Source organism: Chelonoidis abingdonii, chromosome 1, assembly GCF_003597395.2.
Source record: "Chelonoidis abingdonii isolate Lonesome George chromosome 1, CheloAbing_2.0, whole genome shotgun sequence".
NCBI classification, from domain to species: domain Eukaryota; kingdom Metazoa; phylum Chordata; order Testudines; family Testudinidae; genus Chelonoidis; species Chelonoidis abingdonii.
Window position 1 is genome coordinate 354,194,056 of NC_133769.1, and position 23,528 is coordinate 354,217,583.

At 41.9% G+C, this 23,528-nt stretch overlaps 1 protein-coding gene across 16 annotated transcripts in view; it reads left to right on the forward strand.

Moving 5' to 3' along the window:
* The window catches only part of DLG2 (discs large MAGUK scaffold protein 2), a 1,558,615-nt gene that overhangs the window by 1,111,435 nt on the left and 423,652 nt on the right, over positions 1 to 23,528 (forward strand). For all 16 annotated transcript variants that reach the window (XM_075061772.1, XM_075061757.1, XM_075061758.1 and 13 more), the window contains one exon: positions 480 to 649. In XM_075061772.1, the coding sequence (XP_074917873.1) occupies positions 480 to 649 (170 nt within the window). The remainder of the gene's footprint in view (positions 1 to 479; positions 650 to 23,528) is intronic.

The window sequence follows — 23,528 nt, forward strand, 5'->3', positions numbered from 1 at the left end:
CTAAGGAGCTTAGACTAGGAAGCAGCAGTTCATATCTGTAAATGATCAGAGAGGCTGGCAGACACGATCAAGTGTGCCATTTTCCCGCTGTTAATCAGTGAAATGCATCACACGAAATCTGTGACCTGACACACATCCCCACGTGGTTTCCATGGGCTCATTAACACTACAAAAGTGATTTCCAACCTTTCTTGTCAACTATTGAGAATTATGTACTTCCAACCTAAATTAAATTGGCTCGTTCGCATTGACCCCCCACTTGGTAAGGCAACTCCCATCTTTTCATATGCTGTGTATTTATACCTCCCTACTGCATGTTCCATTCCATGCATCTGATGAAGTGGATTTTAGCCCACAAAAGCTTATGGCCAAATTAGTTAGTTATGTTCATTTTATAATAGTTCTGATGAAGCACATTCTGCTCAATTTCAAAATAACTAATGCAACATTCCCTAAGTCTGTTTTTTCTTTCCTTGCAGGGTCAATGATTGTATCTTGCGGGTGAATGAGGCTGATGTATCAGAGGTCTCTCACAGCAAAGCAGTAGAGGCACTAAAAGAGGCTGGTTCTATTGTGCGATTGTATGTTCGTCGAAGGAGACCTATTCTGGAGACGGTTGTAGAAATCAAATTGTTCAAAGGCCCTAAAGGTAAATATGTAAAAGAGAACCCACACTTTGACATTTTGTTCTTGCTGCATAACTAAACTCTTCGTCATTGTGTAACTGGCACCTCAGCCTGATGTTTTGGAATCTGACTGTGCTGATGTATATTGAGAGCTGAAATGAAATGCTTTTGGACTGCTACTGTCTGAGTTCAGTTGCCTGTCTTCCCTGCAGCTCTTGATGAGAGCACTGGAATCTAATATTCAGCAGAGAGGGACTTTGGGCAGCTGGTCTGTTTTAGATGGTAAAGATTGCAGAGATAGCTCAGTGCTTGCAAAGGAGGGACAGAAGAAGTGTCAGCCTGTGAGCTGTGTCAGCCTGTGAGCTGTCAGGCAGCCCTACTTCTTCCAAACCTTCTCCCCGGCTCCAGCATCTGCCTTTCATTCAGGATGTTGTTGGATATGGTCTTCTCCAATTCCCCTTTGTTCAAAAGGCCATATGACCATCCCCCGACTTCTCCTTCCAGAGTTTCCGCTAGGTTTCTCTCTCCCAAAGCTACTGTTGAAAGAATAAGAGAGAGAACAGACTGTCCTAGCAAGATAGCTCAGTTGTCCTTGAATAAGCTATTTTTCTCCTCATCAAGTTGCCATGGAAGTGTAGTATATAAAACCTTCCCTGCACACTGGCTTAAATCACTTTGTTTTCACTAGCTAAACCCTCTGGCTGGTGAAGGAGCCCTTTGGACATTGTGAAGACTTTGGTGTAAATTGCAGGATCTCATAGAAAACCTGAAAATCAAATATTTCTCAGAAGCAATTCTGCTCATATATAAAACTTTCAGCATTACTCTTTCCCCTTTCTTCTTACTAAAGGTAGTGGCATGAAAACAAGACCTTTCTTTCTTAAGCGCTCATTTGATCCTAATGCTTATTCCCACCTGAAAAGCTTCTTTTTGAAACTACCTTATTTTCCATAGCTAATAATACCACAAACAGAACTGTTACTTTCAGTGGGAGAGAGGGGGGTATAGGCAGCAGATACCAATGAACTAAGGGGCCTAATTCATTTCTAGGATAGCTCCAGTCACTTCAATGGAGATTTTCCATCAGACCACAGGGCTCCATGGCTGTTTTTTTATATAGATGTCTTTAGTAATAATGAATGAGTCAGGTGAAACAAAGTCTGACTACTCATTGGATAGTTTGGAAATAAAATGATTTTTCACTGGCTTTCATTAGGTCTCATCTCATCTTTAAAGAGTTCGTGTTTCTGGAAGCTGGTATGACAGTATTAGTGGATTTTATTCGTTTACTGAGATATTTTGTAATGTTCTGTGAAAAATAGCACAAAGTCCTGCATATTGTAAGTACCTCTATATTAGGAATATCACAAGCATTTGATACTTGGACTTCGACACTATATGATTCACCTCTTACTATTGCCAAACAGTAAGGGTATATTTAAATATGCATCTGAGGGAAGAATTTAGCCCTAAGAATCCAGAATGTTATACAGGTCTGTCGCAACTTACGCGCATTTAACATGCGCAATTTCAGCTTTATGCTGTACGGCAGGAGTCCTGGCGGGGGCGTGGCCTCAAGATTTAAAGGCTCTGGGGGACCAGCTGTGGCTGAGAGTCCCAGGGCCTTTAAATCACCCAGGCGGCTCCCAGCTGCAGAGGTGGCTGGTAGCCCCTGGGGTGAACTAAAGGGCTCAAGGCTCCAGCCACTGTGGAGCTCCGAGCCCTTTAAATGCCAGCCCCAGCCCAGCTGCCAAAGCTGCGAGTGGGATTTAAAGGGCTCCTCCAGGCTCCCCCCGTGGCGGGGTCTACCACACTAGAGAGGACCCAAGGTGCAGACTTTGCAGAGAGGCCTCAGGACAACAGTCAAAACACATAGTGCAGATGTAGATGAGCAGAAACAGCAATACATGAACCGCACAACACATGCTGCATTGTGTACAGGAACATCTGCACAGCGTATGGGCTAGACCCTCCCAAGACCAGATGGGAGATTCCACAGAAGCTTGGGAGAATAGCAGGGCAAGATCTGGGGACTTCCAGATCCAGACGGACAGGCGGGTACTGGGCCAATCAACGACATCGTGTAATAGACAAGGACCAGAAGACAGCCGGTGTGATAATAAGCAATCCACGTTGCGGCATTGAGTCGTAGGCTTCTGTATCAAATCCAGGCTGTGCTCAAGATTGGTCTCTCTACCTCAGTCTTGGGCGATCTGCTCTATCCTAGAGCAACTGGTGTTTGAGCCTCTGGTGTTTGTTCCAAACCTTCTGCTGGCTCATGTACTGGCCCATGTGGTCCGAGCTTGGCAGCTTGATGCCTGAACTTTTCATGTTGTGGGGAGGCAGGTTACTGGCCGGTAGTTGGACGGTTCTGTTCCTTTGCAGGGGTCTTTCATGATCACACTGTCTTCCTTGTTGCCATTTGGGGGAGTCTGCTGCTAGCACTGGTTATCTGTGCTGCAAGCAGTCATGCATGCTGTAGTTTCTTTAGCAGTAGGTGTGGATCATGTCTGGTCAGGTGCTGTCCAGTTCTTCTGTTCTGACCCGCTGCTGGATGTCTCTACTGTGATGGTGACGGTTCTGTTCTGGGAATGCTGTGCTCTGTTCTCAGGTCTGCAGCCACTTGCACGGTGTTATGAGTCTTCTCTTCTCCCATATGTTCCCAGTACTGTTTAGTTCTGCTGCTGGTGGTCTGCTGTTATTGTGTGTTGCACTGCAGTTGGAGTACGCCTTGGATGGTTCTTTGAGAACAGGGCATTTACTTTTTTGCCCTCTGCTTCACTATGTATCTCCTTAGCCTGGTAGCCAGTGCTGTGAGCCTTTGTTTAGCACTCTCTAGGGCTTCAGATGGAGTCAGGCCCTTGTATTTTTTCAGTAGCCGAGCATATATATATGCTGGTTAAATTTTTTGAATTTAGTTTTAGTTTTCATATAGTAGCAATTTTAATCTGATTATTCCAAAGCCTTATATCAAGGATTAGTCTTACCTTGTGAGGTAGCTGTGTACCTGTGTTATGTCCATTGTACAGATGAGTAAACTGAAGGACACAGAAATTACAAGAGGCCACACAGCACGTTAGTTCTAAAGTTGGGAACAGAATCTAAAGATCTTAGTTGTAAACTTGAGAGCTAACATCTATCCCTGGCACTACACTCTGTCCATTCACACTGAAGGTAGTTTGTCTGTGAACTACTCTTTCCTATCATTGCTATAATCCATAGAAACCATTTAGTATTTATATACCCAAAGAGATTTATAATCATTCATCTTGTTTTCAACAAGAAAAACTGTCAGTTTTCAGACAAGAAGGCTGTTCTGATGCCAAACCTGTTATAGCAAAGATATTTTAAAATGCTCCTTCTGTGTCTGTTTCAATATACTGCTGACTTCATTACCTATTGTGCTGAGAATGCACCTCACAAAACCGAGTCTTGCCCTCTGCAGCATCACATACACTGAAAGATCAATTCCTGTACTTGTATGTGCATGTGCAGTAGCTCATACTTGTCAGTTTTTGGAAGCTATAAATAAGGAAATTTGTAGAGGGAAAATACATGCATTTATTTTCAGCTGAAATACATAAGACTAGGAGAAATTTTTGGAGGGATTTAAACGTTTTACAAAAGTTAATCTAACTAGGGATGGTTGGCACGTAAGCTGATGATTTTGCATCAGATGTGGATTTGTGTGTCACATATAGAGGGCAGAATGGAAGCCAGCATATTGCAAATATATTATAAATGCAAAACAGATAAGTGTACATGACATATATTAAGAAGCCATGTAACCCTTCAATCTGACTATTTGCAAAAGAGATGAATGAGGATACCTCTGAACTGTTTAGCCTTTTTTCAAAATTCCAAGACCAGTCTGACCTCCTGTTCAACACCAGCCACAGAACTCTTCCTCAAAGTAATTCGTGGAGCAGATCTTTTACTAAAACATTCAATCTTGATTTAAAAATTGCCAGTGATGGAGAATCCACCACAACCCTTGCTAAATTGTTCCAGTGGTTAATTACCTATTAATTAGCTTCAACGTCCAGCCATTGGATTGTATTGTACATTTGTCTGCTAAATTTGTTCCCTGTGTAAGTACTTATAGACCATGATCAAGTCATCTTTGAACCTTCTCTTTCTTAAAATAAACAGATTGAGCTTCTTGAATCTGCTACCTTAAGGTACGCTTTTAAAACCTTTAATCATTTAATTAACTTGATAGGTCCAAATTTTCCAACAGGTCCATACCTATGTAGTTACACAAAATTGTGTGCATTCAGAAGTTTGCCACACCCCTTTTTGAAAATAATGTTTAGAATGTCCTTGAGCTATCTTCTGATAAAGATACAAGCAATCCTCGACTTTACGACGTTAAACTTACGAAGAACAGCATTTACAAGGCTTCTGAATTGACACCCTGATTCGACTTACGACAATTGGTTTCGACTTTACGACGTTCGATCCCACAATGGAGGGGATTGTGGTTATGATGTTTTGACTTACAATGCAATTTTCAGGAACCAATTGTGTCGTAAGTCCGAGGACTGCCTGTACAGAGAGAGAGAGAGTGAATTTTAAAAGCCTGATCATTACAGAATCTTTTCTTTATCATATGTTAGGAAATTGTCCCTAATACATAAATAAAATACACAAGTTTAGCAATATACTATTATTGGAAATGAAGGACTAGCTATTTATGAAGTGCTGTGCAAGTGCATTTCCTACCAGGATCAGCTCTATGCACCAGCAAAGCAAGCATGTGCTTGCGGCGGCATAATTCCAGAGGCAGAATTCTGGCCAATCCTTTTTTTTTTTTTTTTTGGCTTAAGTAGTTGCTCTCGGAGGTTGGGGCGGCAAAAAACCTAGATATGGCCCTGTTTCCTACTGATCTGTTTCAGAACTCACCCTGGGTTTACAGCTCAGCAACCAGTTTCTTTTCAGTTTCTACAGCCTGCTACAGAGCAGATATATTCAATATGTCCCCACATACAGTATCTGATTGACAGTCAATGGGATTAGGCTCCTAGGGGATTTAGATGGTTTGAAAATTCTATCCCTGGGTTAAAAGTATGTGTTTTCTTTCTTGTGTATGGAAACAAAAGAATAATGACAATGAGAATGGATTTTTTTTTTTGTAATCATCAGTGTCACAGCGGTATACACTGTAGCTTTTGTATCAAGGAAACAAGTGTGCATAAATTTAAACACTTTGTCTAAGATGGTACTTGGTCAGCCTTTGTAATTTTACATGTAAAATAGCTTTCTGTGAGACCTTGCAACAAACTGATTATTTCTTACGAAGAATGAATTACAAACTTTAGCAGCATTCTCCCTTGGGTCCTGTCTGTTCAAAAATTATAATATATAAACCCATTTAAGCTTTTTGAAATGAAGAAATTATATGGATCTCTGGGGTCTTCATGAATCTTTGCTATTTGATCATTCCATACAATTTATATTTAGTTGACAACAAAACAGTTGTGTGCTTGATCAGTGATAGAAGTTTAATTTGATTTTTATTTCAAATTTTAAAGGATCAGCTAGGCAAGCCCATGATGCCCCTGATTGCAGCCTTAGTCTTTCTGTTATCCAGACATGTTGTGTGTGTATTATCCAGGTCTGTTAGTTGTTTACTGTGATGCAAATATAAGACTTTAGAAATAGATGCTCCTCTTTGGTTCACTTTATGAAGGTCTTATTGCCTACTTTTTCCATAATGTGACAGGGTCAGGTCGGATGGCTACAGGAGAGTGTTGGAAGGCAGAGATATTAGTCCCAGATTAAGTAGATACCTTTTCCCTGGGTAAGGTAACAGGGGCAGTTCCAGAACAAGCAGGAACTTGCTGGAACCAATTAAGGCAGGTAGGCTAATTAGGACACCTGGAGCCAATTGAGAAGAAACTGCTAGAATCAATTAGGACAAGCTGGCTAATCAGGGCACCTGAGTTTAAAAAGGACCTCACTTCAGTTTGTAGCATGCATGCGAGGAGCTGGGAGCAAGAGGCACTATGAGCTGAGAGTGGGAAGGTATATTGCTGGAGGATTGAAGAATAAAGCATTATCAGACACCAAGAGAATGGTCCTGTAGTGAGGATAAAGAAGGTGTTTGGAGGAGTCCATGGGGAAGTAGCCCAGGGACTTGTAGCTGTCAGGCAGCTGTTACAAGAGGCACTCTAGACAGCTGCAGTCCACAGGGCCGTGGGCTGGAACCCAGAGTAGAGGGCGGGCCCAGGTTCCCCCACAACCTCCCAACTCCTGATCACACACAGGAGCAATTGACTTGGACTGTGGATTCTACCAGAGGGGAAAGTCTCTGGGCTGTTCCCTGACCCACATGGAAAGTCTCTGAGGCGAAGAAAACCGCCAATAAGCATAGCACCCACCAAGATAGAGGAGGAACTTTGTCACAATACACAAAGTACAACCATGTACTTTCAGTCTGAATTAGCTTTTGATCAAAAGAGAACTACAAAACAAGAAAAGGAGCAAGGTGTTTCTCTTCTCTGTAGCAGGCTGTATTTGACCAGAACATGGAATAACAGTTGCCTCCAGGAGACAGCAGAGGCCTGGAAATTTAAAAATACAGAGCACATAAAATCCTATCATATGCCTAGCAACACACACATTACTTTATTGTCACTGAAAGTTTCTGTTTTATCTGCATATAGTAACAAATCAGTTTTGGGCCTTATGGGAAAGGCAGGCTGAGTTGTGTCATTAGCGTGGTTGTACACAGAGAGGGATCCCTATGAAGCACTAAGTTTATTAGTTTCAGTAAGCTTATAAAAAATAAACAAGTAAAATTCCACTATGACGCACAGGATATGTCTACACTGCAATAAAACACCCGTGGCTGGCCCAAGTCAGCTGACTCATGCTGGCGGGGCTCAGGCTGTGGGGCTATAAAATTACAGTGTAGACGTCTGGGCTTCTGCTGGAGCACCAGCTCTGGGACCCTGCATGGAATTTTACTCTTGTGCTTAATTTTTTTTTTAAACCTATCACTTTTTCAGATAAGAAAACCCAGAAATATTGAGAGCATATTTCTCCTTTCCAGTTCTCACAGTAGATTTCTTATCTTTAGTCGCTCTACTTATCATTCTGTTCTTGTTTTGCAGGCATAGCTCCCACTGACCTAGTGGGAGTGCTGCAAGCAGAACTACTGCAGAATATTGTATTTACTGAAGGAACAGTCCCCCAGAGAAAGCCAGGTTAAGGTGAAAAAGGAGAAGAGCTTTATTCAAGTTAGCCTTTTTCATAGAGAAATTTGCAGGGTCCCAGAACCCTGGGCTCCTGCCCAAGCGTGAACGTCTATACTGTAATTGTATAGCCCCACAGCCAAAGTCAACTGATGAGGCCAGCTGAGGGTGTTTTATTGTAGTGTAGACTCATAGTGTCATGAATGGATGGAAACCTGTTTCAGCCAGGGCATTAACGGCTTGCTTCTCTCTATGTAAATATAAAATGTAGAAAATTACAAAAAAAGGCAAACATACCATTTTCGTTTTTTTCCTACATGACCTTTTAAACTATGGTACGCACAATGATCTCGCCTTATATTAGCAAACATAGTACAAATGCTTTTATCAAGTGATGTGATCACACATAGGCCAAATAGCTATCTAATGATGTTAACCTTGCGTCAAGTTTTTGCTGAAGCTCTTCCTAGACACATTTGCCAACGTACTTTCAGATTCCTTTCTTTACAGAACCTTTAAATCAGATAAAACGGTAACTTAAAGAATCTTTCATTTATGGATAGTAGAATTCTACCATTATTAAGCTGACAGTTGGTAGCCTTGTTATACATAGACATGGTGCCAGAGCATATATAACAAGGGTTTTGACTGATAGCTTAAGCCCTTCTGTCATACACTAGAAAGAAAGCCAATTTAAAAACAGAAAATATTAGTTTCAGTAACTATAGCAGTGCAGGATCATACATTTTTGTTTGTTTTTTCAAACAGATTTTCAGGAGCATAATAAACTCCTGACCTCACTTCCACAGAAAATGAGATGTTTAGAAGATAATACAGCTGCAGAAAAGATGCTTAGATAATGAAAAACAGATGAGAGCAGGAAACCTGGGAGGAGAAATGGCAGATTAAAAATAGCAAATAAGAAACAAATGTTAAGACACAACTGATTATGCCATCTGGAAATTCTGGTGGTTTGAGCCTCTGCTCTTGTATTTTAATTCACCATTGATCTTATTTATTATTGGAGTGGAGCTCAAGTCATGGATCAGGTCCCCCGTGTGTAGATGTCGTACAAACACAGGATAGACCCCCAAAGAGCTTAAAATTGAAGTATAAGATAATAGAATAATGGTCTTGTTTTACTAGTGAACTGGAATACAAGGGCACTTCCTTGGGGAAATTTTATATGGGCTTAAAAATCTCAGTAAAACTGAAGATATTAAATTCGGTAGATAAACATTTGAGCTCAATACCTGAATCTTAACTTTTAATGTATGGTATAAAACAGTAGAGAAATGGGGTTAATTTCCCTCACCTTCTATGAGTACATAATATTAACTGGCCATGAGGTACTCTAATTGGGACTGACAGAATGCTGAAAACACAGCCTGCCAGCTGCCCTCCGAGTCACTTTCTTAGAAAGGTGCAGACCCACTGGAACTAAGGATCCCAGTAGACCAAAGTCTACGTCTATTACTCCTTCCTATTGGCTTTGATAATGGATTTTTTCCCATTGTGGTTGAATTTGACCAATAAAGACATTTGATTGCATGCCTTTCTTTTTCTTAGTGAGTACATTTAAATATACACTGACACGTGGCCAGTGTAGAGGTCTGCTTGGACCTAGTTTTAAATCCTGACCTAGACTTGATCTCAAGCTGATCACAGCTGACCCAATCCGACCCTACACTTCTTCCTGAACCTGTGTCAGTGCCACCACTGCAGCCTCATCCTTGGGGCTCAGCCTGGGGAGGGGCTTCCTGCTCCCCATGACCCGGGCACATGATCTGTCTCCGTCTGCCTCCTACTCATGTCATTGACATGAAAGCTACTTGCCCCATCCTGCTCCCACTGCTGCCCTTGCTCTGCTGCATGTGCAGTGGATTGAGAAGTGCTATGACTTACCAGCACACTCACTCCGCAACACACAGAGTGAAGCAAGGTGGCAGTGGCCAGAAGGAGCGGGGCACACAGTGGCAGTGGCGCTAAAGCCATGGGCCTGAGGAGGTGTTCAGAGATGACTTGACCTGAGAGGGTCAGGTTGTTTTCAGATCTGATCGAGTCTGACACTTGTAGCTGGGTCTGTCATGGTATGAACCCCCACTCTGAACCTTAGTGTCCAAAAGATGGGGTACCAGCATGAATCCCCCTAAGCTTAATTACTAGCTTAGAAATGATAGACCTGCCACCACCCAAAAATATAGTGTTTTGGGGCACTTTCTGGCCCCCAAACCCTTCCCTGGGGATCCCAAGACCCAAAACCCCTTGGGTCTCACAACAAAGGGAAATAAACCATTCCCCCCCTCCTTTCTTCCTCCCAGATTCTCCCCTCCCTGGGTAACACTGGGAGATCCCTGTGATTCAACTCCTTGAATCTTAAAACAAAGAGGAAATTCACTTTCCCCCCTTCTCTCCCCTTCCCAGACTCTCCCTGAGAGAGAGACAGTAATCTTAACACAGAGAGAAATCAGGCTTTTCCTCCCTCCTTCCCCCCACCAATTCCCTGGTGAGTGCAGACTCCCTCCCCTTGCGTCCTACACAAGATTGATTTTTTGGCTATCAGGTTCTTAAAAAGAAAAGCTTTTAATAAAAGAAAGAAAAAAGTAAAAGATGTCTTTGTAAAATCAAGATGGCAAGTGTTACAGGGTCTTTCAGTTTATAGACACTAGAGAGAATCCTCCCCCCAGCACAAATACAAGTTTCAGCAACAGAGATACAATCCTTCCAGCAAATACACTTCTGCAAATAAATAAAACAATCCAAAAGACTAAACCGCCTTTCTAACTGGTACTTACTAAATTGAACAGAATAGGCTGTTTCAGAAGATGGGAGGAATCGGTTACATGTCTGGCTTCTCTTAATCCCAAGAGAGAACAAAAAACCCCGCGAAACAGCCCAAAACAAAGGCTTCCCTCCACCGAAATTTGCAAGTATCTTGTCTCCTGATTAGTCCTCTTGTCAGGTGTTCCAGGTTCACTGTTTGTTAACCCTTTACAGTTAAAAGAGACATTAACGCTTAACTATCTGTTTATGACAGTGTCCCGTCAGGTTTGGATTTAATTGTAAAGCTTCTAAGTCAATGTGTCCCTTTGTGTTGCAAAGCTTGGGCACGGCTGGCCTAATCTTTCTGTTATAATACAAAACTGGGAGAAGGAAATGAAGTATGCTAATTCTCTTGTTCAATCCAATGCAAATAATTGTGAAATAAGAATTCAGGTAATAAGTAGAGTGGGGTAATTAAAAAATTGTCCAAAATATTTTTCAGGGGATCAAAACTGTTCACAAGTTCAGGTTTGACAATTTTTGACAAATGCGACTATAGTTTCTGCCAAAAAAAAAAAAACAACCACCACCAAAAAAAAAAGAACCTCTGAAAACAAAATTTTTAAAAATGTTCAACCAAACCATTTTGACATTTCATTTTGCAGCATTTCAGAAATATTGATTCAAATTTCTTTTCTTTTCTTTTTGTTGAGAAACACTGAAAACAAATCAGTGTTGGTTCAAAACAAATAAAGGGTTGTTTTTTTAGGTAACCAAACTGAAAATTACAAAACAAACAAAAAAATATTCTATTTGTTTTGAACCAACACTGAATTTTTTTGGTCACTGAACTGAAAAATCAATTATTTGCTTAACTGTAGTAATAAGCAATCAAAGGAGGAGAAAAGACAACAGGGAATAAGAAGAAAGCAAAGTGGGAGCTGCGGGTAGCCATGCCTGCGGACGGTCAATGATCTCTATAAACAATGAGATTTTACAAACTTTCTTTTGAAGTCACACTATACTCATTGATTTGTTTTACTTGTGTATTGTATATGTGGTATGGATCCACTCTCTAACTAGACAATACTACCCTTTTTTTTTTCCCTGTAGACTTTCACAGAAATGTGCCTTCAATATTTTTTTTCTTTCCAGAATTATTTCTGGATGATCTGTTAAACTAGTATGACCCATTTTAAGTGGTCTCCCACTCAGAATGAGTAGAAGACCGTAGAGAATTTAACATAATGCAGGGCTCTTCTAATCTCCCTTCCTGTTTCCTTGGGGCTATTTGCTTTTCTTAGTGCTCATTCCCTGGATGATGTACTTGGGATAGATTTCCACTGTAAAAAATAATTCTTAGGTGGTTTAGGATCTTTCTGTTGTAGTACCGTCTCTCCTAAATATTTTTCTGCATAAATGAAGGGCTGTATGGAATTACATTCAGTGTTGCTATCCTTTTCTGAGATTTGTTTTGTAGTTTGCAGATTGCTTGTGCTCAGAGTTCACAGAATATTGTAGAAAATTGTTGAGAGTCCCTTCTGTGAAGAAAGTGTTGTATCACTGTGGAGTGAGCCTATTTTGCAGCCTTGACTAAGACACGGATCTCACTGGTTTCATTTAAAATGTTGTTTCCGTAAGACCTGCAAGATTGGGTCTTTTTGTTTTCGTAAATACAGCAGTAAGTTAAAAAAAGAAATCCTATCATTTTTAACCACCAAGCCCAGTGGTCCCCAACCTTTTCGTCTGGCAGGCGCCAGACGAAGGACCGTGGCGGCATTCGCCAAATTGCTGCCGAATTTCTGCAGCATTTCGGCAGCGAAGCCCCTCGATCACATCACTTGTTGGCGGCAAGTGGCATCATCGAGGGGCATGGCTGCCAAAATGCCGCAGAAATTTGGTGGCATTTTGGCAGATGCTCCACTGCCGGCCAGGATGCGGGCGCATTTAGATGGCACCCACGGGCACCGTGTTGGGGACCCCTGACCAAGCCATATTTAAAGGGTACTCTCTCTGTACTTCAGATGGCAGCAGTTAACAGTGGTCACCATGAAAATGTCAACACCATTCCCTCATAGTTATTTCCTGTTCAAAGTCATTTTTCTTGCAGTTGTAGGTTCAGTAATATTAGGCATTGAATGCAGCTTGGCAGCCCTTAGCACTGTTACTTTGGAGGGCATTGTACAAACAAATACTTCGTTCTGGTTTGTGATGATTTGCACCCTCTAAAATTTGCTTTGAATTTCAGGTTGAAAACAAGATTTATATTGTTTTGTTGAAATCATTTGGAACAATAGAGTCTTCAGTTTTGAACGAAACCCTAAATTCCTGATCATACATAAGGAGGATTGGGATTTGAGTCTTATGAGTAAGGCACTGAACTGGGATGCCAGAAATATGAATGTTTTTATTTGAAGTGGTTCATAATGTGGCAGTCTGGGGAATATCAGGAAAGACACTGTGGATCTATGGTTGTTCACAGAGCACAGTTTAGAACTGTTTCTCCTTGAAAATATACTTCTTAGCTTCCTTAATATCAATAGCTATATTTTTAAAAGTGGTCACTATTTTCAGTTACAGCTACTGATGCTCAGCATTTTTTATGAAAATCAGGTCTAATGTATCTCAAGTTGGGCAATGAAAATTAGAATTACTCAAAAGTAATGACTGCTTTTGAGAATATCGGCCCAAACATGCATCAGAGACCTGTAAAATGTGTAGTTATAAGATCAACATTAATAGCTGCTGTAATTTTTGTCATCTGTATATATCAGTAGTAGATGACTTGTGGCCCATGGGCTGCACGCAGCCTGTCAGGGTACTCTGCTGGCAGGCCGCGAGACAGTTTGTTTACATTGACCATCCTCAGGCACGGCCGCTTGCAGTTCCCAGTGGCCATGGTTCTCTGTTCTCGGCCAATGGGACCGCAGGAAGCAGCGTGGGCCATAGGGACATGCTAGCTGCCGCTTCTTGCAGCTCCCATTGGCCGGGAATGACAAACCATGGCCACTGGGAGCTGTGGGTGGCCATGCCTGTGGACGATCAATGTAAACAAACTGTCTCACAGCTTGCCAATGGATTACCTTGATGGGCCATGTGCGGCCTGCAACCCGTAGGTTGCCCACCACTGATATATATGGTTAATTGGTTATACCACTTAAAACTGATAGACATTTTCTAGTCCTTCTACTGCAGTATATGTGCAGTACCTGTAGCTGTATATTTTTACCATAGTAAAAGAAACTAAAATAGTTGATCTTCGGGGAGAAATTACAAGAAGAATCATTTCACTGTAGTATTGTGCTTAGTAGTCAGCTAAGTAGCTGCCAGCCATTCTGACTTAACCAGCTTTGGCCATAGGGTTGCCAACTTTCTACTCGCACAAAACCAATCACTCTTGCCTCACCCCCCTGCCCTGCTCCTCCTATGAGGTCCCGTCCCTTATCCAAGGCCACACCTCTGCTCACACCTCCCCCCACCCATCGCTTGCTCTCCCCACCCTCACTCACTCATTTTCACCAGGCTGGCTCAGGGTGAGGGCACCAGCTGGGAGTGCAGGCTCTGGGGTGGAGCTGGGCATGAGAGGCTTGGGATGCAGGAGGGTGCTCCGGGCTGGGACTGAGGGGTTTGGAGGGCAGGAGAGGGATCAGGGCTGGGGCAGAGAGTTCGGGTGTAGGGGTCAGAGATGCAGGATCAAGGTGGCGCTGTCCCCGCAGCTCCCATTTGCCACAGTTACTGGCAAATGGGAGCTGCAGGCCCTGTGCTTGGGGCAGGGGAGAATATGGAGCCCCCTGTCTGCCCCTCTGCATAGGAGCAGGAAGGGGGGCATGCTGCTGCTTCCGGGAGCCGCACAGAGCCACGGAAGGCAAAGAGCTTCCCTTAGCCCTGATGCGCCGCTGACCAGACCTCTAATGGTCAAACACCGGACACCTGGCGACTCTGGCCAGCTCTTCTTCTTCCCAGAACTAATTCTTGGTCAAATTTGTAAATTGTTGTGTAGCCTGAGGGCATCAGCCTTACATTTCTGTATAAGAATAAATTCAAGGTCCAATTCATGCCCAAAGATGGGATTAGAAACGTTTCATCAGCTTCCCCTCTTCTCCTGTGAATTAACTCCTGCTTTCTTTTCCCTGCTCCTTTCCTGTAGTCTCCAGACATAATACAGAGAGCATGGTGGAGCAACTTTAAAGCAAGAGCTGTGCAACAATTGAGAGGCTGGCAAACCTTCCCTAACTGCTAGCCAGAAAACAATCGCATGAGTCATCAACTACGTAGAGGGGAGATTGCGATTAACACAAGGTGGCCACCTTCCCTTATTTCTTTGTCTTATAAAACCTAGCACAATTGGAAGTGAAAAAAAATGCTACATAATCCATACAGCCACAACATTTGGCTATGGAATTTCATTACTTTAGTGGATCTCAATTTAACAAAAGCAAGAACAAATGCTCCAGCTAGTCACATTACAGACTGTCCCAGTTTTAGCATATTGATTCAGCACCATCGCCTAGAACTATATTTCACTGATAGGCATGACTTCTCACATTAGACTTTTCTATCTTGCAAGAAACCATGCCTATCAGTGTAGGTTAGTTTCTGCCAGCGCCACTGAATTCATATCCCTAAATTGAGAGTCTCTTTAATAGAACTAGTTGTCGTTTTGTTATTTTAATACATTATTGCTCCTACTGAATAGTGGAAATAAAAAGAGGTGAGTGATATAAGTTCCTTTGTTTTCGTCAGACTTAAAATCATATCCTCTAGTTTGATTAGGAGTAAGTCTGTATCACCAGTCTGTTCATTATGCGGTGTCTCATGGAACAAAAAATGCATTAGCCTACTTATCTCCTTTGGGCCCCAATGTCTTACAACCGATCTGCCCAGACTGTCAATTTTATTTCCCAATTTTCAAAGAGCAGGAAGGCTCCTCCTTCCATTTTATAAAAAAAAAAACCTAACACTTGTTTCTTGTGATTTCAAAAGAAAATAGCTTTTGGATTACACAGCACACCTTTGCTCTGACATTCTAGCCTGTGGCTGACTATTTTCTGTCTGCAGGGGAGAAGTGAAGCAGGCCCACTACACAGCTTATTACAATAGCAATCAAGTGGTTTGAAGAAAATATGCTTTTCTGAGAGTGTGTAGGTTTTCTAGACTATTGCTTCACCATCCCATAGGAATAGTGTTGCTTGGCTGAGTGGAAGGCAAACCTGTCCATTGCAGTTACTGTCCTAAATGATATGCTGCTTTGGTTCTTCAGTAAACTACATGCATCCCAAGAATAAGTGTCATGCTCTGCATTGCTTCATCTTTGTCAAACACAGAATCCTGTACAATACTTTTGCAAAGGGTAATGTTTTTGATAACGATAATATGAAATAGCTGCAATATTTGCTACATCCCAACACCCTAGCATTTTTCTCAGGCGGGGGAAGAGACTTAAGGCTGTGTCTTCTTCGGTGCGTCCTTGCCATCAGAAAATGGTTATTGTATAGCATTATGCAAAGGAGTGTGGTAATTACATCCAAAGGTCATTATGTTTGGCCAAATTCAACCCTGCCTGTAAGCAATTGTTAATCAGTTGACTTCAATGAAGTTGTTCCTGCTTTCAACAAAGCTGTTTGGCCTAAATGTGTTTTTACTCTTTTTTTTAGACTGTGGATGTCCTGTTGGTTTCAGAATCTTCCTTTGACATCAGGATGATTTTTGAAATAGAAGAGGCAAACCTAACAACTGTTCTCCTGTTGTTTTCATTTTACAGTAGAATAAGGCAGTAGAGATCATATTGTAATACTGACACAGAATTCAAATTATTGTCCAGCACCAAAGGCAGGACTTAATTTCTTAGTAATTCTCCCTCCTCCCAACATATCATGCAAGACAACAAGTTATCACTAAGATAAAGATATAACACCCCCTGTTGATGGTGGTGCTGTCTGTACTGGTCATTACCATACTTATATGCTAATGATGAGAAACTGCAGCAAAGTCTGATTTTTGGTAATATTTTTAAAAAGTCACCTAATTCTTAATAATTCTTCCCCAGTTGTTAGCTTCCTGGAATAATAATTTAAAGTGGCATCTACTCATAATAAATTATAACCATCTGTTTTTATAAGTCATTCGTGAAGCATGAGGTCTCTACTGAAATTACAGCACTCTCTGCATCCTCATCATTGTAAGTATTTCTGAAGTGGTGCAGTAGCAATTTTCAAGTGCAATGCTGCCTTTTAATAGCCAGTTGAGATGGCTGTAAAAATACAACCATGAACATTAAGATCATTACTAAACTGCTGCAGAAATACTTACTGAAGATGCGGACCCAGCAGAACGCTATTCATCTTAATGAATTGTGCCTGCCACAAAGCAGAAGGCAGCAGGATAGGGAGAGAAGACTTTGCAGATCAGATTGGAAGCAAAAGAGCTTTTAAAACAGATGAAAACCTGGAATTGTTTTTTTTCCTGTGTTACACAGCAATCTGTTTTCCACAAAAACCACGATGTCCCCTGTTGTTGTGGTTCTTCTTGCGGCTCTGAAAATACTGGAGGATTTTTCATCCTGTATTTGCAGCCCTCATGACAATAGAGCAGAGTCCATGCAGTAGTGTGGGCTCCATGTTTATGACAGAGATGGCGGACAGTGAGAAGTGCCATGCGGGTTTCTGGGATTTAAAAAAAAGGTGCAAAAATTGTAGGAAATGAATAGCAGTATGTGATGCATAAAGTTGCATGATGGGAATTTGACCTTTTGCTCCCATTCACCCTGTGTGACTCATTTCTTTCCTACCATGAATCACCAAGTTTTCCCAAAAGACAGCACGCTGGATGATGGAAAGTTGCACCCTGGCATAACCTACCCTTGGGTGCACCACACTGTGCATCAACACAAGCATGCCTAGTGACTAAACGTAATGCTGCTGGAAGGAGCCAAGTATGCATGTGCACAAGGAATATACTAACTGCAATGATTTTATGCCAGCTTAACATGCCTTGAACAAAGTTTGTAGCATAGTCATGGCTTTAGGCCTGTGAATGGGAGATGCGGGAAAGACCAATGTCCAAACTGTGGGGTCATACTTAATACCTTTGCGGGATCTGTGATATCTTTGTCTGTATCATGAAAAAAAGACTCACAAAGCAAAACAACAAACAAAAGATTGTTCCACACATGTTAGGGATGAAAACTCAAGAGTTTGAGGGGGGTGAAGGAGACAGTTTCTTCATTTATCACCACCAACCTTCTTCCTTTTTTAAACTTCCCTTCCTAATAAAGCCCATCTGTTCTGGGACATGTACCAGATGTATTGCAAGTAGAATGCTGTTTTTGTTATGATGAATGACAGTTAATAGTCAATGGAAAGTAAATGAGAATGACTGACTCTCTAGCCTGGTGGCTAGGACAATCAGCTAGGGTATGGGAGACTCTAGTCCTTGCTCCAATGACTATTTACAAAGTGGAACAGCTTCAACAGGAGAGATTGAGAGAGCCCCATACCAGCATATCCCATAGCCCAGTGACAAGAGCACCCTTCTGCAACATGGGGAACCCAAACTCAAAGCCCTTTTCAACATCAGGCAAATGGAGGAATTGAATTCAGGTATCTCATGTTCCAGGTGAATTCTCTAACCATCGTGCTAAAAGCTAGAAGGAACGTTAGCTGAACATTGCAGCTCTGTGACTATATGGTTCACAAGTTGACACTGCTCTATTGAGAGACATTGGTGGTGTGAATATAAAACAAAGGCGAAAATAAAACAAGTGATATTACAGTACAGGGACCTGCCCCTTTAGCTAGTTATTTACAAACACAGTAGATTTTTGTAGATTATCAATAACGTGTTAGGAATCCAACATCTTTCCTGAGATGTGTTGGAGAGGCCACGTGGTTTCAGTGAAATACTGCTATACCATAAAATGTACCTCCAAAAAGAATGGATTATATTTAATAAAAATTATTTCATTTTGGAGCTATATCTAATTATTTTAAATATGCGTGTAATAATGGAATATTCTTAGAGAAGGAATAGTAACATTGGCAGTCAATCAGGATCCCTCAACCTTCTGTGAAAGTGTGAAAATCAGAGATTCAGAACATTACAGAATCTTAAATACTGATTAGGCAATGATTTAGATCTCATTTTAAAAAAATACAAGTGGGGTGGTGATTGAAATACTATTTAGAGGCCTATTTTAAAAAAAAAATTAGATTGTGAACATAATTCTTCTGCTGTCTGAAACAAGGAGAGAGACGAGTAAATGGGTTTTGGTAATGTATGAGAGAAATAGTTGGTTCAGTTAGAATTCAGCTACCAAATGATACGGGGGACTATTTGCATTCTGAACGTTCCTCTTGCTGTACCCAGGTTCCTCCAATAGCTCGTACACTTCTACTGCATCTTCACTATTGTGAAGCTTTGTTTGTAATTGCAGCAAGTTTAAATGAAAATGAGATTACAACTCCTACTTTGAATTTTGTATAGATGGATCCGAGCTACGAAGTGGGGGATTTGCATTTGTTTTTTCAGTTTGGGCCCATTTCTCATTGGTTTAGAACTAGTTTGCCCAACAACTTTGGAAAGCTGCTTTTCCTTTATCATCATCTTTTTTTTAACTTTTATCTTAATTATTCCCAGAATTTGCAGCCTCTCTTTATTTAACAGATGTGTTTTAGATGGACCTGCTATTTTAAGGGAATTCCTTTCTTAGCTGTCATTTCAGGGCAATAATTCCGATGGTATGGAGTACTCTCGCACCTGCCAGCTGGTAAGCCAGGACATCTGTGGGAGGGTTTCATTTCCTTTACTTGCCCTCCTCTGCAGAGAGGCTCCCTTAAGATCTTTTCATGCCAGAAATTCTCTCTTCTGCTGGTGGCAAGGAGGCTCCTCTTTCTCTGCATGAAAGATTGTTAATTTTCAGACAACCTACAGTAGAATATAAATTCTTTCTTGGTACAGTACTTTTAGCATGAGTTGAAAACTATGTTAAAAAGGCAAAATGAAAGACTTGATCTCCTACTTTTAGCCTGTCACTCCTGAGATGAATAGCAACTTTGGGACCAGTACAGAGACAGAGCTTCTGGGTGGGCAAAGGGAGTTTGTTGTGTCACATTGATATTAACAGGTATTTATATAGTGCTTCAAAAACATGAAACCTGGTGTATTAGAATTATATAATATTAGAGTTGGAAGAGACCTCAGGAGATCATCCAGTCCAATCCCCTGCTCAAAGCAGGACCAAACCATTATTGTACACATCAGTGTAGGCTTTTACGTTTTCAACAATGATCTGTGTGGCCCGTTAAGGAGCAGTTTTTCTGGATGGCACAATTAGTTCTCTCCAATCCTTCACCTTGGGTGGAGGCGACGGTTGCAGTGCAGGACCTCAAGAGTGCAAGGGAATGATAAAATCGGACATAATGGCAAGGGATTCTTAGGAATCCATGAACGATGTACACATCCTTTGTCTAAGCAAAAGAGCCAATTTCCTTATGATATTTCTGAAAGCTTTTCTTTGGCAAATGGTAGTTGTAAGTATGAGATCAGTTTCTTGTTGCTGAAAATTATTTGTTGTTGTTTTGCAGTCCACAAAAATGTGCTATGAGTTTAACAGAACAAATGGAAAAACATAGTTTCCCACTGTCATGGGATCTACTCACTGTTGGTGTGCCTCCTCCTGATTGCTCTGGGGATTAGCTCCATTCAGGCCCAATGCTGATGTCTTTGCCCTGTGTGTATCTCTCGCTCTTGGACTTTGGATATTCCTTCTTCATGACTCTAGCCTCTGGCTAGATCATGGTACAGTCTTCACCTCCTGGGGTATCAAAGTCCCACTGCATCAGCAGCCCACTTACCATTCCAGTCAGCCTTACAGTCCAAGGCCGGCTCCAGTGCTGCTTTCCCAGCAATTGGTAGTGGAACCCAGGCCCACCCACTACTCCGTGTTCCAGTCTAGGGACCCCTTATCTGGTCTGCTTTCCCTCAGACCCTGGTGCTCTTTCCTTGAACTCCTTTCTACAACTCCTGGCTCCCCCACTCTGGGTGTACCAGCTCAAACTACCTCCTCTCAGGGAGTAACTGCAGACTACAAACTACCTCCTCTCAGGGAGTAACTCTGTAGCCTCAAACACACCTCCCTAATCCCAGAGAGTGACTGCAGCCTGCTTCCCCTTCAGCTCCTTTCTTCTGACAAATTTCCTGGCTTTATACCAGCCCCTGCTGTTCCTTCTCAGCTGGGCTCCATTATGTATCAATTCTTCAAACCCCAATCTTTCCCAGGTGCAGCCAATCAGATTAATTAAACTCACTTGGCCTGCTCTAACTTGTGTGGAGTGGACACTCCATTATTCCCCCAAAAATGCAAGGGGATATGGATGGAGTGAAGAAGGATGAAGGATAAATGTAGCTAATTTTGAAGAGTGGAATTTTACCAAGCAGTGACCTCTAGCATATTGTGAGCTGTAGGAAATGTCTTAGTAATATAATAACTGTATGCCTCTCTGTGTATGTGCTGTCTTGGCTAAATTAAACCCAAACAAAGCTGATTTAGTCACAGTTTATTGTTATTAAACAAATCCACACTAAAGAAAACCTCTCTGTCAGTTGCTTTTGGTGCAATCTCTCTAGGGGTTCCAGCTTTCTCCTAACTGGTCCCTTTCAATTCACTTACAGTTATACCAGTCCATAAACTCTTAACCTAAATTGGGTCCATCAGCCCTTAACTTCCAGGACTTGCAGTCTTCTTTAATTTCCTTGTCAGTTTCTTAGATACATCCTGACATAAGGCCATTGCCCCTCTGTTATCCCAGACATTTCTACTTCCTTTTCCCTGTTCCCTCCTTTATAGCTGGGCTTGTTTTATTTATTGGCCTCATCTGTGGGTGCATGTCTCCAAAAGTGGCAGTTCTGAGGGGGTGTGGTCAGTCTGATTGCATGTAAGCAGGGAAGACTCTCCTCTCCCTCCTGCCTATGCTCAGTATGGGGTTTTTAAACCCCACTATACCCTCTCACTAAACTTATAATCACCGTTAATTTTATCAGTTAATTGGTTATTGATCATTGACAATTATCAGCAGTAGGCAATATGGTAGACGTGAAATTCATCCATAGTTTATAGGTACTAGGAGTAATAATCATGCCTGCTAAAAATCACCAAATGTCTGAGCTAGCATCTTACAAATTGTTTCTTCCTGTACTTGGGAAGGTACTAAAAATTCTACAGTAGCAAGTGCTACCCACACAGTAATGTCATTGAGATAGCCATAATTTGTTTATGCACCGTCACCACCCGCAGAATGTTGAAATGAGGGATGCTTTTGTGAGGAGGATTACGTAGATAATGATACAAATTGCCCTTGCCCAAAAAGCATGAAAGACAAACACTGAATGGAAAAAAGAAAAATAGCCAAGCCATAACATTGTGGAAATAACTGCTGTGACTACAAGAGATTAAGTATAAACAATTTCCTTTGCTTGCCCTTGACAGTGATTTTGTATTTTGGTTGCCTTCTGTTTGCTTTATTTCTGTCTAAGAGATATAGGAGCCACTATTACAATAGCATTCTCTCTACATCTATAAATGTTAATGAATATGTGAACTAAGTATTGCCATGGCAGTTTGGGGTTAATTCACATTCAGTACAACCTACCTGTTTTCTGGACTTCTCTATTATCAGATACAGGATCGTATTTCTCCTAGACAAATAGTTTGGACAGACAGCTGGCTGTCTTTGCAAAGACTCTCTGACTCTACTGGACTTCCTATTTTAACTCTAGGCCTCAGCTACTGCACTTTAGACAGCATGCCTTCACTCAGACGCAGCCCCTTTAATGCTGAATCTGAACTTTGTACCCAGCACTTGGGTCTGGCTCTCAGGAAGCTGTTTTCCTGTAAATAAGATCATGGGCTTGCAGGCTTTGAAGTCTTGATTTACTGCGTCCACTGAGTCAAAGCCCTTGATTAAATAAATGCCTAACAATTTCAAGGTTTGAGGTAGCCTTAGAGATTTCAGATAAAAGGGTTGCGCCAGCATTCACCTTCTGCCTTACATAGTCTTTCCTTTCTTCAACAATATTATGAGGTGTAGTTACATTGGCTTCCAAATACTGAGGCACTGTACATGCTCACTGAGTTCTAGTATGGTTCCCCAGACAGTTATTAACAGACTTTTCATCAGATTTATATGTTAGGACCATATTATAGACCAATAGTTCTCAACCTTTTCAGACTCAGGATTCATTTGTAAATGTTTATGGCCTGTCGCATCCCAGTAAATAGTCTGGGGGTGGAGGCCCTGGAGTGGTTTTGGTCAGGTTCTGCCCCCTGTGGAGGTTGGGTCCTGCCCGGCATTTACCCACAGTGGAAGCTCCTGCGGCTCCTGTGCTGTGGGGCTGGCAGGGCTTGGCTCTCAGCTCTGGGGTTGCAGCACTGCTGAGGTTTGGCCCCACCCCTCTGACTGGATCAAATTTGTATGAGTAGGTTGTGACCTAGTTCATTCAGTTGCCATGCCACTGACTCAAATTCGGCCTATCCAGACTCCCATCATTATGATGTCTGGGCCAAACCTGAGTGACGCTGGAACCCCAGAGGTTGCAGTGCCTGGAGCATGGAGGCGAGCCCAGCCAGCCCTATGGGAGGAGTCACAGGAGCTGCTATGACCCTTTGAAACATTGGCCTGGTCTACACTACGCATTTAAACTGATTTTAGCAGCGTTAAACCGATTTAACGGCGCACCCGTCCACATTATGAGGCCCTTTATATTGCTATAAAGGGCTCTTTAAATCAGTTTCTGTACTCCTCCCCAATGAGAGGAGTAGCGCTAAAATCGGTATTACCATATCGGATTAGGGTTCATGTGGCCACAAATCGACAGTATTGGCCTCCGGGTGGTATCCCACAGTGCACCACTGTGACCGCTCTGGACAGCAATCTGAACTCGGATG